General features: G+C 48.2%; 1 protein-coding gene across 2 annotated transcripts in view; it reads right to left on the minus strand.

Annotated features, from left to right (window-relative positions):
- RGS10 (regulator of G protein signaling 10) overlaps positions 1-14,726 on the minus strand; it is a 34,843-nt gene extending 20,117 nt beyond the window's left edge. The window contains exons 1-3 of one of the 2 annotated variants that reach the window (XM_004428128.3): positions 14,617-14,726; positions 3,841-3,959; positions 2,303-2,389 (exon numbers count right to left, since the gene is read on the minus strand). In XM_004428128.3, the coding sequence (XP_004428185.1) occupies positions 2,303-2,389; positions 3,841-3,959; positions 14,617-14,665 (255 nt within the window). In that variant the 5' untranslated portion in view covers positions 14,666-14,726. Of the gene's footprint in view, positions 1-2,302; positions 2,390-3,840; positions 3,960-9,127; positions 9,197-14,616 lie in introns of those variants that run through there. The other variant, XM_004428129.3, reaches the window with a different exon arrangement.
- Between the last annotated feature and the right edge of the window lie 288 nt (positions 14,727-15,014).

Consider the following 15,014-nt stretch of genomic DNA (forward strand, 5'->3'; position numbering starts at 1 on the left):
TGGGGGTGCAGGGAGGGGCTGCCAGATTCTGGAAGCTCCCTGGAGGACGTAGCTGGGGCAGTATGACCCAACACCATGGCTCTCCAGTGTTCGCTTGGCCCCCAGGGTCTCCCAGGGTGGTCCCACCTCCCTCCCAGCCTCAAGCACAGCAGAGCCAGCCTGCCACTCAAGCATGACCCTCCCACCATCTGGTCTTCCTTCAGCTCTTTTCTCCAGGGCTTCCTCCCCACATGCTGTTCCCTCTTCCAGGAACACTATCCCCGTCCCCAACCTCTGCTTCAGGTGTCAGCTTAAAAGTCACTTCCCCTGGGGCCTTTCCTGACTGCCCACTGCCTGTGCTCCCACGGAACCCGCACTTCCCATTTCTATACTCGTCACACTTGCAAAGGCCTGTTTTGGCTTCCCCTCTCGATGCCTGTTCCCTAAAGCTCATCTGTCTTGTCCCTGTGTGTCTCCTGTGCTTTTCACAAGGGCTGGTCCGGAGCAGGCACTCCACAAAGATCTGGTGAACTCAACTGAATTGAAAGACACCCCAGCACAGTGTGCAGGGAAAAGAATGGGTGACCCCTGAGTGCTGGTTCAAGTCCCGGCTCGGCCGTGGGGGGACCTCAGCTTCCTGATTTGTACAATGCAGGTGTGAGCTGGCCGACATGTAGGCCCCTCTCACCTCCAACATGCAAAGAATAAGGCAGAGGAATGGCCATGTGTTCACTTGCTTCACCCTAAGCTAGGATTTTAGAGTGAGGCTGGACGAATTGGCTGCAAAGTCCAGCATTTATGGACGGTTGTCCCTGGGCACTCCTGCCTGAAGGGCGGCAGCCCACATCCTCGCTTTCCAAAGCAGCCCCCCCAACCTGCTCACTCACTTTTCCCCTGAGGCTGTTCCCTACCCAGGAGGCTCAGGCAAAGTCATCCAGGGAGGAGAAGAAGCCAGAAAGAAGCAAATGCCAAGGGTCAGTCATGCCCAAGACAGCTGTCTAGGCCGACCCGGGAAACTCAAGCTCAGGGACCTATCTTAGAATTCACCCTTACTCCCACGGAGAGGAAGGTGATAGAGGGAAGGCCATATTGCTCCATCCTGGGGGAAGTGTGTCTGAGCCGGAACAGCCTTTGAGCAAACCAGTGACAGACATTTTCCAAGCTGTTGTCTTCAAACGCACAATGACTGACGGCCCTGTGGATTCCAGCTTCTGGAGACAGAGGCTCAAAAACTGGCAGCCCACAAGCTGCATCTGCCCACGGATGTGTTTTGCTGGCACACAAGGTTTTACGTTTTTTAAAAATTAGTTCCAACATTTACAAAATTGGATAGTTTCGCATAAGAATCCAAATGTCCAGATTCCCTGGAAAAACAGGCAGCACTGGGCTGAAGACAGGAGAAGACGCCTTAGGAAGAAAGGCCCCTCCAGGTTCTGGGGATGACGGTGGGCAAGCAAAGACCTAAGTGGGCAGAACTCAAGGCAGGGAAAGCCGAGACAGCCACAAACCCCAGGTGTTCACTGCCCAAGTCAGCTAACCAACCAGCTGCAGCCCCTGGAGAGAGGGCAGGCTGCCCCCTGGTGGCCCCAGTCCCCACCACTCCCTACAGCCTCGCACCAAAAGCCTCACTCAAGCACATTACTTACCAGCCCCTGTAGGCACTTAGCTGGTAGCCTCTTAGAAATACACAGGCTCGGGCCTCATAAACACACCCAAACCACAGGCCTCCTTCCTCATAATCTTTTCCACCTCCTCTTACCCCCAACTTTCAATGTCAGGAAATCCACTGACATTGGAATTAAAAGCCTACCTCCTGCAAAGAGGTCACATCTACCCAGAAAACAGTCAGAAACATTCTGTGTGGGATGCCTGCCAACCACTGGATGTTTTGTAAGATATATTAAATAATTGACAATCCATCTGATGCATGCTCTGCTTTTATCACCATACATCTGCTTATCATTTTACTATGTCCATACAAAATGCCGACATGTCAAACTCTAGGGGGAAGCATCCTCATAACTTATACATGAAGAAAAAAACCATATACGATGATGAACTCGAAATGACATAAATCGTTATTTTTACTTTAAATATCTGTCCATTTGAACAGCTCTATTTAAAAATGGATTAACGCACTCTTTTTAAAATTATTTATATTTGATCAAAACAAGATACCTAATCTGAAGCTTAAATCTTCCCCCCCAATCCAATATGGACCAGATTTCTGGAGGCAATTTCGAAATCTATTGGAAAGGCAGCTGTAACTTTATAAGGAGAGAAAAGAATTATCAAGACCGTGATTACAGAGTGTAAGAAATACCTGCTTCTTATCTTGTGTTTTCTTGAAATCTTCACATGCAAGCCAAAATAACACATTTTCTTCACTGAATTCCTTTTTTAAAAATTCCTATGGATAAAAAGAAGAAAAAAGTATCAAACAGTATTCTACTTTAAACAAACAAACAAACAAATAATGCATTTCCCTTCAAGGACTGATTTGGCCAAATCTAACAAACGAGCATGGTTGGATCACCCTCTGAAAACTCCACCCTCAAAAACAAAGTGTAGGGCCGGCCCCGTGGCTTAGCGGTTAGGTGCTCGCGCTCCGCTGCTGGCGGCCCGGGTTCGGTCCCAGGCACGCACAGACGCGCCGCTTCTCGGGCCATGCTGGGGCCACGTCCCACGTGCAGCAACTGGAGGGATGTGCAGCTATGACATACAACTGTCTGCTGTGGCTTTGGGGGGAAAAAATAAATAAATAAATAATTAAAAAGAAAAAATCCTCTTTAAAAAAAAAAAAAGTGTATGTTTAATGTTAAAGCTAGAATTTCATATACATTTGAACTTAATGGCTTTGACACGGTAAGGAAAATTAAAAATGAAGCAAGAATCTACTCACAATTCTAAGCTGACAATAAATTACCAAAAAGTAAATTAAAGTGGAAGATATATTAGTTCTTTCTAGACAGTGTTTAAACAAAGTACATTCCTCTAAAATCAGGCCCATTTTTTTTTAAACAAAAGAAAAGAAAACATATTAAGCATGTCTAAAAACACCATGATGAAAACTATTTTAAGTTGGAGGTGTGTTTTTCTTTTGGCAGTGTTGGGGGGTTGGTAGCACAGCCAGCTATTCGGCTATGCACAGAAAAGCGTCCTCCCTGAGCTCTCGACAGTGCTCACCGTGGCCTGGTGTCCAGGAATGTTAGTAGCCCTGCCCGCCACCGCCGTCCCTGGAGGCTGCAACACGGACCAACAGCAGGAGGGCTTATCCTGGCCTGACCCAAGACTTAAAGAAGAAGTTGGTGGGACTCAGGCAGATACAGGGCATTTCTGAAATTCACATGTGGTTCTCCTAACTAACACCTGGGGTTTCTGCCAGCCAAAAAAGTTATTTCTAGGCAGCGCCGACATTTCCCTATCCATCAGCTCTTCTCTTTGAGTTCAACTTCATTTTGCCAGCTGTTGTTCAGCCTCTCTCACTTGTTAATAATGTATCCTGAGAATCCCTGACACACAAGAGAAGAAACCTTCACATCAGAGAGACCAAGACCGCCCCCCTCCCAGGTGTCACAGAGCTGGAAATTCTTTGTAGATTCTGCCAGTGTGCATGGTACCTCTTCCCCATCGCCCCCACTCTCTCCCCTCCAACTATATAAAAACCAGAAACAGTCTGTGCATGCCCCTCAGGGCCGGTCCGTGGGATCTGGAAAGTGTTTTCCTCTTGGTCATGCCAGGTGGGAAGTTCTTATTCTCAAGTTGGGACAGACAGTGTTAGAAACTGGCCTGTGCTCCCCCCATGCATCTAAACTTCTTCACGTGTTGCATCAATCCCAGCCAACAACGAAAAAGGCAAACCCTAAATCTTTTCACGCCTTCTGGGTCTTCAAGCAGATTCTCCAGAGAGGCTGCCCACTTGGCTGTGCTCTTGGGGTTCTGGTGGCCACTGCTGGAACTCCCATCACTGTCGTGGATGTCTGCAAAGCAAAGTTCAGACTGTATATGTGGCCCAAAGACACTATCATTTAAAAATATCTGCCTATAATGGCCATCATCATCATCATCACCACTGTGGTGATGTTACATGCCAGAATCTACTCTAGGCGCTGAACACAATGAACTCATTCTAGTCCTGACGACAACTTTAGGAAGTAAGCCCTACCATCCCTCCATTTTACATGTGAGGAAAACTGAGGCTCAGAGTGACGAAGGGACTTGTCAACACTCCCCAGACATCTTTCCCCCACCAACGTGGCCACTGGCCAACTTGCAGGCAGCCCTCAAGTCTCACTCAAACCCTCCTCCCAGGGACCGTGACTCAACATAGACTCCTTCCCCATTACACTTTGTGCACAGTCTTATAACTATCGTGCTGTGTTGTGACTATTTGCACGACTGGCTCTCACTAGTCTGAAAGCTCCTGTGTATCTTTATCTGGTTTTTCCAGCACATAGCTCATTGCCTGGCACATAAATAAAAGTATGTCTGAGGCCCGGGACTAGGGTGGGGAAAAGGAGGCACTGGCCGCAGGTGCAACATTGAAGGGGGTTGCCAAAAAACTGAGGCATCAAGATAAATGACATTTTCACGCGATATTTTGAAAAATCAAAATTAATGCAAAAAAACTCCATAGTAAGCAAAATATCAAAATTTTAAATAAACAGGATCATTATTACTGGTTTTCCTTTTGCCTCAGGCTCCAGTGTGGCTCAGCATCACCCTGTTACTATGTGTGTAGACTGAATGAATGAATGACTCTTGGTACCTGCACATCCGCTGCACTCTCCTACTCACACACCTAAAAAGCCTCTGGACAAAAGGGAAGGGGACAGGGCACCTCCAACTACACACTTTGGCTACTTGCCTGAGGAAGGAATTGACAACACAAATACGTCTCAGTCTACAGAATGTGGCCCCTTCCTGGAGTCAAGGAAAAACCATGGACTGTCACTTCAGGTGGGCCCAAGTGTGGCCAGTTCGAACTGTGTGACCATGGGCAAAATTCTATGTGTAAGATGAAGATAACTCCCTCTCTCTGGAAGGATTAAAAGAGAAAGTGCCTGCTCAGGCGCCTAGAAGCTCACAGGGGACTCGCAACAAATGTTAGTTCCTCTCTCCCCTTTTTCCTTAAAATAATGATCTATCCAGTGAATGATCTTTATAGCTAATACTTTTTTCTCCATTGCCTTTTTTTTAAAGTAGAGACATGTTTCTATAAAGAAAAGTTTGAATCTAGCAAAGCAAATCACTTTAAAAGGACACATTTTAAAAGTCTTATAAATATGAACTGCTGCCAATAGCTAGGGGGCCAAATATTTGAAAATGTTTTTGGAGGAAAGTTCTATCAGAATACATTGGACTTAAGGTAACTCAGCTTCCACGATCTTCATGTTCTCCTGGGGGTCAACACACACGTTAATTTCTCAAGCAGCTGAGCCTCATCTCCCAGCACCTGGGAAAACTGCCTGGCTGTTAGACATTCACTGGCTGACTTGGGCTCAATAAAGCAGAAGCCAGAAGCCCAGTGGGGGGCTGTGTTTCAACACTCCTTGGCGATGGAGCATATAAGAGAATTATTTGGGACAAATCCATTCCCTTAATCGAGAACGAAACTCACTTGAACACAGAATAAATGGACCTGAGGCTTCTCTAAAGTGAATCTCCAGTTCATGGATATTAAATTAGTTCCCTGCTCTCTTTGCAAATGCTAGAATGGCAAGCTTCTGAACACTGAGTTTCTTCCCAACGAAGTATAAATCAAATTAAAAGATCATTATTATAAGAAATTTCTGCATCAGGGTTCATTTGCCAAGCATTTCACTAATTTACTCTTCTGTTCTTCACCTGGAGAATAGTTTGACAGTTTACTCCATTTCCCGGCAGATCGTCTCTTAAGTAAATATACAGAGAGACACAAGTTCACTGTTCCAGGAACAATCTCAGGCAGCTGCAAATTTCTCTTGCCGTCGCAGAACAACTCCTTTGCCCATAAGTTTTCAACCTTGGTCTGAAAGGATTCCAAAACTCTTGACATTCTTTTCAATAATAAACCAAACCACAGTTGGGTTTTCACTGCCACTCTGTCTTGCAAATAAATACACTTGGTGGGTTCCCATTTAGCCAAGCGAGTGCTCTGGTTAACCAGACCTTCTGGTTAACTGAGAGATAAGATAGCTGCCCATGATTAGACAAGGGCTACTTCACTTCACCCTTTATTTCACACTCTAATCATTTTGCATATTAGGTTTCTGTGCCAGCCTCCATTTGAACAAGTTTTACAACTCAAAACCCGCTAATCTGATCTAGTCCCCTTACTTTATAGACTAGGAAATAAAGGTCTGGAAGGTAAAATGACCTATCCAAGGTGACCCAGTTAAGGAACTGCAGGATGGAACCAGTATTGGGACCTACATGTGAGGACAACTGTCCCCACCAGGGCCACCTCCACTGAACCCCAGGGCTTCCTGGGACATAGGAGTTTGCAAATGGATGGCCCTTCCTTTCAGTTCTCTCCTAGGCTACCACTGCCTTTCCATCGAAAGTAATGAAACACATTTACAGCTGACACTGTACAAAAGGGCAGAGAAATTTCAGGGCTGTCTCAGAAAGTACACCAAAATGCAACTACTCTCCACAGCTATGGTTATTGGGTTCTGGCTTTGGTGACCTGGATAAAGAGAAATTCCTTCTTGCCTTTTTGCCCACCTTCTGCCTCAACAGTTGGTGCTTACTATAAGAATCTTCTGCCCACGTTCTCTCTGTCATGTGTTTTCACTTTTCCCAGACATATTGGTTTGAATTTTTCCAAGACTTCCTGACTGTCTTTCAATTTTGATTAAGGCTTTTGGCTATGCCTTTTTTTCTTAATCCTTCTTGATTGGCATCAATATAGATAGATCTGGATGGAGTAGCATTTGCAAACTCTATTCCCTTAATGGTGTCTCTCTTTTCCAAGTGATTATCCCTGACCTCTAAGGAGATGGACCAGAGGTCCAATCCATTTGGCACTGCCCTGGAGACTGCCCCCTAACTTGGGGCATTTCCATTACTCAGGGGCCCCCGCTCAGACTTCCACTATTTTCCCATGCATGTAAGTAAGGGCTTCTTAAGCCATCTCAGTTCGTTTTAAATGTTACAATCAGTCCAACAATGTATCGGAGAAAGAAATAACTTTTCTCCATAGCAAGAAGGTTTATCTCTGAATTTAAGAATAAAGCAAAACCAAGAGTTCCCAGCTTCCCAATTCCTGGCACTTGGAGCCACAAAGCTCCAATACTCTACTTTCCTTTTTCATTGATAAAAGTTTCCATTTTAGATGGATTACACAAGAAGGTAGGTTTGGAATGCACAGGTGGAAAAAAAGTTAAACATGTTGTAGCAGCTTTAAAATCACTCAAGCTAGTAAGGAGCTGTTGGTGAGAACAACAAACAATCATTTGTTTCAATTTTGCGCAGGTTTGTTTAATTTTGTTATTGTTTAGTTCAACTGTAAAACATTTTTTTGCAATGAAAAACAAAATTGTTTTTGTACCTCCTGGGCTCTTTAAAGCATTTTAGATCTTCATATTTTTGCTGGCACAACACTTATTTTTCAGTAAACTATCTTCAGATTAATCTGCCATTAGTTAATAATGAATGTTAACACAAATTGTTCACAATGTGCTGGGTACTGTTCTAAGCTTTTTACGTGGCTTAAATCATTTAGTTCTTATAATAACCCTCTGATGTGGTTAATATTATCCTCACTTCACAGATGAAGAAACTGAGGCACAGTAACTTGCAAGGGTCATCCAGCTAGGAAATGGAGAATCATGGTCCAAGCCCAGGCAGTCCTGCTCCAGGGCACGTGCTCTTTACCATGAGGCTCTACTGCCATTTTAATTTTTAATATTTGCTGATCTTCACACTCACAGAGGCCAGAACACGACAGCCTTGAAGAGAAGGATTACAATTACACTGTGGGAGAAGACTGAGAAAACCAAGAGTTCAATTCCACGCAGACAACTCATGGAAGACTGGGCTGAATCATCTAGCATGCAAACACAATGTACATACCCTTTCCATTTATGTTTATGCTATTCTATGTGGTTTCTGACCTCAGTAAAAGCCATCTCGACGACGGCACAGCATCGTGGTGCAGATGGCTGAGGCTGGTTGCTCGCAGCATATTGCATAATGCATTATTTATAGATACTGTGATGTCATATCTATCAGAGAACTTCTCCAGACATTAATTCCTTGAAAATCCATACTCAAAAGGCATCTGTAACACTCATCAGAACTGAACGCTTACAGCATGGAGTCCTGCTATTAATTAGTCTGCAGGAAGGTCTGGGTGACAATCCCGCATAGACAATTTCCACAAGTCAAAGATTTTGGTAAAATCTCAATATCCAGCTTCCTCAACAGCAGTCAACTTACATCTTCAAGTACCCTCAAAATTCACAGCATATTAAAGAAAAACTAAACAGTCAAGCCCAGGAAAAGGCAGAAATGTTAACCTTAAATTCTAAAGTAGTTTGATATAACACACACACGTGCGCAGGCACACACACACGCCATACTCCTTTAAAAAACTCACGGGAAGTGCACACGCTGCAAAACTTACTTAAAACTTCATGTCACTGATACCAAATCAAACATATTACACTTAAAAAAAAAGTCATCCCAACTTAGAAACAGAGAATCAGTGTGTTACAACTGGTGGTCTAAGAAAGCTCCGGAGAAACTGGGTCATGGAAACACTGTATCTAAATATTACTTAAGTGTTTATCCGCTCCAGTATCTAGCTTCTGAGAATAACTCCCCTTCAGGCATGCAATTCCCTGAGTAGGGAGGTTTGCATGAACTTCAATTAGCAGAAAATTATAAGAAAAATGAAAATGTTTTAAAATAATCATAATGCTAGCAAGTATCAAAGACCAGAGCAGGCAAACAGGTTGCAGAGGGGTGGCTCGGCTGAGAAACGGCATCATGGCAGTTTTCACACGCGGTCTGAGGCCTCAGACAGCCAAGCCCTCAGGCGGCGCCTGCAAAGGTCACCTGTGCACCTGCGTCTACACCACACTCCCCTCGCCCCCACTCTGCCCTGCCGGCCACGGCGGGCTGAGGACGTCCGCCAAGGGGGACGGGGGCCATGCCTTACGTTCCATGCCCTGGGGTCCACTGGGGAGGTCCTCGCAGCCCAGAAATCCGCTGTCTTCTCAGAGACGTCTTGTGTGAGACAGGCGGGGGTGGGGGGGGCTGCAGGGCTCCCGAGCACCCTTGGGTCCGAAGGAAAAACAAGCCTCAACATCCTCTTTTGAGTGGACTAAACAACAGATGGCCACTGGTTTCCAGTTTCTAGAGAGGGAAGGAAATAAGAGCGCCAGACTGGTATTTGTAGCCTCCGTAGAATCCTCACTTTCTAGGCAAAGCCCCAGAAAAAATAAAACCACCCAGGAGCCCTATCCTGGGGATGAAAGTGAAGACCCTGTCCTTATTTTTTTTCACTTTCCAGAGCCTCCCTGCTTCCTCTGGGACCTGACATTTACCCATAAATGTGCCCTCATTCTCCCCTGGCCTACTTCGAGGCAAATAAGTGACTTTTCCCTTCAGTATCGGTCAGCTAGACGGTGCATTTCTGGAGAGAGAGCTGACCTCCTCAGGGTCAGTCAGCAGTGTCCGGTACTCTCGTACAGATTTATATTGGTAAATGTTTTCTGACAGACTGGGGGAGGGCAGGGGTTCGGTAAGGCAGAGCGGAGGTGACGGCTGTAAAAGTAGCTGGCATTTACTGCACTTACCATATCCCATCTCAGCTTCACAACGGCTCTTGGAAGTAAGGCCCATTGTTAGCCCATTTTACAGATGAGAGAACTGAGGCACAGGGAGGTTAAATAACTTGCTCCAAAGGAGCAGGCAAGGAAGTAGACAAGCTGAGATTCAGCCCTAGGTTGTCTGGCTGCAGAGCCTGGAAAGGGAAGGGCAGTGGAAGACACAAGAAACGAAAGGCAGGGCCCTTTTTCTCGGGGAACTTAAAATTAATTGAGAAGATGAGACCAGCAGTTCCCGGATGGCCGTTGGCCCTCTATGCCAAGGCTGGCATGAAGTTTTCTTCCCTGGTCCATGAAGAAATGAGAATAAAGATAAGGAAATATTTACCAAGTGAGCTGTGTTGACAGAGTAAGGACAATCTTGGGTTGTTTTTTTAAAATAGATAGTTGTATTTATTTGCATGGTATAAAATTCAGGAGACACAAAAGGGAGCATAGTGGGACAGGTCTTCCTCTCACCTCTGTCCCTCAGCTACCCAGTGCCTCTCCCTAGAAGCAGCAACCTCTAGAAGATTCTTGTATATCAGGACACTTCTTTATATGAGATTATATCTTTCCTACTATTTGGAGTGTTAAAACAGCCCTTTATTTGTGGAATGATAAAGACAGTTGATGAGGGCATTGTTTGTTTTTAATATCCTCACTGGAGCAAGGAAAAAAGGGAAGAAGGATGGAAGCGAGGCAGGGAGGCAGGGAGGAAGGAGAAAAGTCATCAGCTCTGTATTTGTTCTCTAAATCCGTTTTAAGAAGATGACTAGATGGATGCTGTGTAAGGTCAGAGACTTGACTTCTCTGGTCTGTCCCTTCCAAAATGGGAGGCTCCGGAGCAGCCCCTGCCCCTTGGCGGCCTCTGCAGCTGTCCAGGGAGAGATGAGATGGACAAACTGCATCTCAGGTGCAGAGAGGGAGGGAGGCAGGAGGCGGCAGAGCAGGCCTGCTGGAGCCGGGAGACTCGGCTTTGGGAGAGGACGAAGGACAGAGGACACCCTCAGGGAGCGAAGGCACAGAGGTGGGAATGTCCAGCCACCCAGAGGCAGAGTGGGGCACAGGGGAATGGGACTGGGAGGGAGGGCAGGCCAGATTAGGAGTCCCTGAGCGCCACACAGAAGGGGCAGCAAAGCTGCCCACAGGCACTCAGCAGGGCCCTGGAGAGATGGGAACTTGCTTGGAAGGGAAATTCGTCCCCGGAAGTCTGCAGGGGACTGTTTCACTCCAGTGGACGCCTCCTGACAGCTCTTATCGAGGAGCTGCTGCTGTCGCCTGCCTGGGCCCCCCTATGGCCTCACTGCCACCCCCAGGCTGCTGCAGTGGAGAGCTATCTGGGGGAAGCAGAAGAAACCAGTGAAAGTAAATTTAGTACAATTTAAACAGCACGTTTAAACAGAGCCCAACGTCAAGGGGCCAAGGGGGTTACTCAACCCCAGGGAGGGAAGTGACTCAGTTCACCCAGGAAGCCCTAAGACATGGCCCAGCCAGGCACCTGCTGAGGTTTCCAAAATTTCGAACAGTGAGGAAAGGGGACATCAGTTCAAATACAAAGTCAGCAAAGGCACATGAAGCACCATTCGCACCCGGCGCCCATGGGTCCACAGGCTGCTTTCGGTGGCCTTCAGAGCTGGCACCATGGACTCACTGGCTCGTGAGCTGATCACATCTGTATAAAACGGCGCCCCTCAGCCCAGCCCCGCCTGTCTGTCCCTGCTCCGCTCTCCCTGAACCCGCAGGCGTGGGCCAGTGATGTTCTGCAGGGAAAGTTTCCCAGGCGGCCAAGACTGTCCTGCTGCTGGTTGTTAAAACAAAGACATTAAATTGCTATGTCAACTGTCATCTTTAAATAAAAACTTAAGCCCAGCCATAAATCTGAAACTGGTCCCAAGGGTTTAATGGGATCATGTATAACGGGCCCAGGGGGAAGGCTGAGGTCTGCCTGGCAGGGCAGGGATTCCCCCAGTGGGGTTGCCCCTCGGTCTGGTCGCAGGTGGTGGAGGGCTGTGGCTGTGGCTCTGCTTTCAAGTGAGCAGCATCCCACTTACCATCAACAGTGCAAGTTGCTGTCAGGGGCAGGACGGGGGGCAGAATCCGTCGAGGGTTCCTCGGAATTCGGTGTCATAAGGATCAACTGGGGCATTGTTGAAAACGCAGCCTACTCTCCCTCCCCACCTGGGTCCCCAAGACTGAATCAGTGGGTCTGGGGTGTGGCCTGGAAAGCTGCATTTTATCAAGCTCCTCCCCCCTGCCATGTGGTTTGTGAACACACTTTGAGAAACCTCAGAAAGGAAAATAAGGAAATTGTACTTAGAACCGTGGAATTAGGGGTTAGGAACTCCAAATCCTCCGCTTACAGACACTGTCTCCCGTAAGATGTTGCTTAGAAGCAGGAAAGGTCTAGAAAGAAAGGTGCTAGGAGGCAGGACTGTAGCCAGGTCCAAATCAGAGGTCCTGCAATGGCAGACCCAGCTTATCCAATTTAGAGAGCCTCTTTAAGAAAACTAATTCAAAATTACCACACACAAAAAAAATTCAGTAGAGGGTCCCGTGGATTACTTGGCTGGCTTCCCAAGGCCTCCGCCTAGGGGCCACATACCCCTTTCTCACTGGGCTTCTTTTCCTGCTGCCGAGTGGTGATGACCAAATGGCAGGGGCTCATTTGTCCTGTCCCACCAGAGGGGCAGACTTTAAACCTAAAAATTCTAAAGAAATCGGGCTCTTGGAGGCCAGGCATCCAATACCAATTGACAATGTTTATCTACCGACCTTTCTATCAGCAACTTCCCCACGTTTCAGCAGGCTTAAAAACTGCTGCCCTGGAAGAGGTACACTCCCTAAAACTGGCCCAGCAACCTGTCTACATGCAACAACACCCCAAAATCATGTATATCCCATAATCCAGTTGTTCTATTTGGAAGACTTCAACCTCAAAATGATCCAAAGCAATGAATAACTAATGCAGAGAAGTTCACAGCAGCTCTGTTTATAATAGGAAAAGGGGGAAAAGATAACAGCTAACTATTATTACTCCTTTATTATGTGCCAGGCATTGTACTAGGGACTTCAGATGTTTTAGCATACTTAATCCCACAACTCTACGAAACCCACGTTACAAATGGGAAAACACATGCAAAGGTGTGGTGGTAAACGAGCTCTCCTAAGAGGGAAAACCCTTGATTTTAAGCATTTGCTGATTTCCATGGTATAAATATTCACCAACAGTCAATTTCAAATGATCTATGATTTAGCAACCAGCTCCCAAATTTCCCAATAATTTAGCACTTGGCTCAGAGGTCAAGTAACTTGCCCAAAGTCGCTGAATGACAGTCAGGGTGGGAACCAGGAGTTTAACTCCAGAGTCCTGGGTCTGACCACCGCTCCATGGGCCTGCGAATATCCAACAACAGGGAATGGCTACAATGCACACCCACAGGGGAATCCTTTGACCCACAGGCGACACGGCAAGGTTTACATGCCCACTAACATCAATATAAGTTCTTTACGATAACCCTATGAGATCCTACTTTATTACAGTTGAAACCCTACTTTATTAGAGTTGTCTTAAATATCAAATGTGATGATTTGCATAATTTGATGGACGGGAAAAACAGCGCCACTGAAGTGCTTAAAGAGGAGTAGCTATTTTATTCCCATTTTGCTGATCCTTATCTGCACACAGAGAGGTTCCACAGCCGGTAAGTGGTGGAGGCAGGATTCAGACCCAGCGAGTCTGGTTCCAGTCCATCCTCTTAACCACAAAGTCCCTCATAAAATATACTAGGTGAGAAAAGGACACAGACCAGCATGTACAGACTTTTAGTACTACGCAGGAGTGACTCCTGGAGTGGGAGGCGGCAGAAATGCCTCTGGACTCCAAGTCAGGCCAACTCGGGTTTCAAAGATTCTCCACCACCTCTCAAGTGTGACTTGCAGCAAGTTACCCAACAGCTCCTGGCTTCAGGTCCCTCCTCTGGAAAGTGACGATAACAATACCCATCTCACAGGGTTGTCATAGGAGTGAAGAGAGAATTCACAGAACCTGGTGAACACAGACCCGGGCCCACTTTAAGCACTCAAAGGGGCGTAGCTATTATTATGAACAAAAAGGGTAAGATGGTTGGAATCAAGTGCATGATTTCTTCTTCACCCTGGGTTCTTTGTCCTATCAAACTGCTCCAAATTGTGGCTCAGGCTGGTCCACTGTGACAGCCAAGCCGAACCTTTTGTAATGTCTGCGGGCGCCTTCGCTGGTGTGAACCACTTCTCCACCCTGGTGTTCACCCTCCTTCGCGGCCCCACACTTCGGCTCCGCCGCGCAGAACTGAAAGCGCCCGGCACCCCAGGCCGGGCTGCAGTCGGGTGCGCGGGGTCCAGCCGTGCCTCCTCCGGGCGCCGCGCGGGCATCATTCGCACCAGCGCCCGCAGCGGAGGCAGAGAACTCCAGAAGCCGGGGACGCCGCGCGACGTTCTGCTTTCGGAATCTAAAGCACATACTACCTCCAAAGTTTGGAGCTGTTTTGGATCTCCTTTTTCTCCCAGATCATCACTAAAAAGAAAACTACTGTTGCTTCCCCTTTCGGCCAGACTTCCTCCCCGGGGTGCCTCTCCGGGCTCTGCGCTCCCGCCGCGGCTGGGACCAAAGGGACGCTGGACCAGGCAGAGAGAAGTGGCGCGGTCAGCTGGGGCTCCCGTCCGGGCGGCATCGCCAAGCCGCGCCCGAGCCCAGGAGGGAGGGAAAGATGCCCCCGGCGGGCAGCGCCCGCCTGGGCTGCTCCTCGCGGTTCCTCGGGGAGCCCCGACCCCCAGCCCACGGGCCCCGGGAGCCGCTTACCTGACGGCGGCCGCTTCCTGCTCAGCCGGCTCACCGCGCGGTTAAACATCGCCGCGGGCGCCCGGGGGTGGAAGGAGGAGCACCCGGGCGGTGCAGCGGCTGAGCTGGAGGAAGGCGAGGAGGAGGAGGCCCAGGAGGAGGAGCCGGCTCAGCACCGCCCCGGCGCGCCCGGCCCCCGCCCCGCCGCGCTCCTCCCCGCCAGGCGCCGCGTGGCGCGCTCGGTGCGCCCTGCTTGCTCGCCCACCCGCCCCGGCGTGGGCCCCACGGTCCCCCGCTGGGGTACCCGGGCGGGCTGGGGCGGACCCGGGTGACTCCCAAACGCCAGGACCGGGCCCGGCGCCCTGGAGGGAGAGCACTCGCCCGGAGGGAGCCCACGCCGCCCGGGATTTAGGAACCCT

The sequence above is a fragment of the Ceratotherium simum genome, chromosome 6 (genome assembly GCF_057802395.1).
Source record: "Ceratotherium simum simum isolate JZ-2026a chromosome 6, ASM5780239v1, whole genome shotgun sequence".
NCBI classification, from domain to species: domain Eukaryota; kingdom Metazoa; phylum Chordata; class Mammalia; order Perissodactyla; family Rhinocerotidae; genus Ceratotherium; species Ceratotherium simum.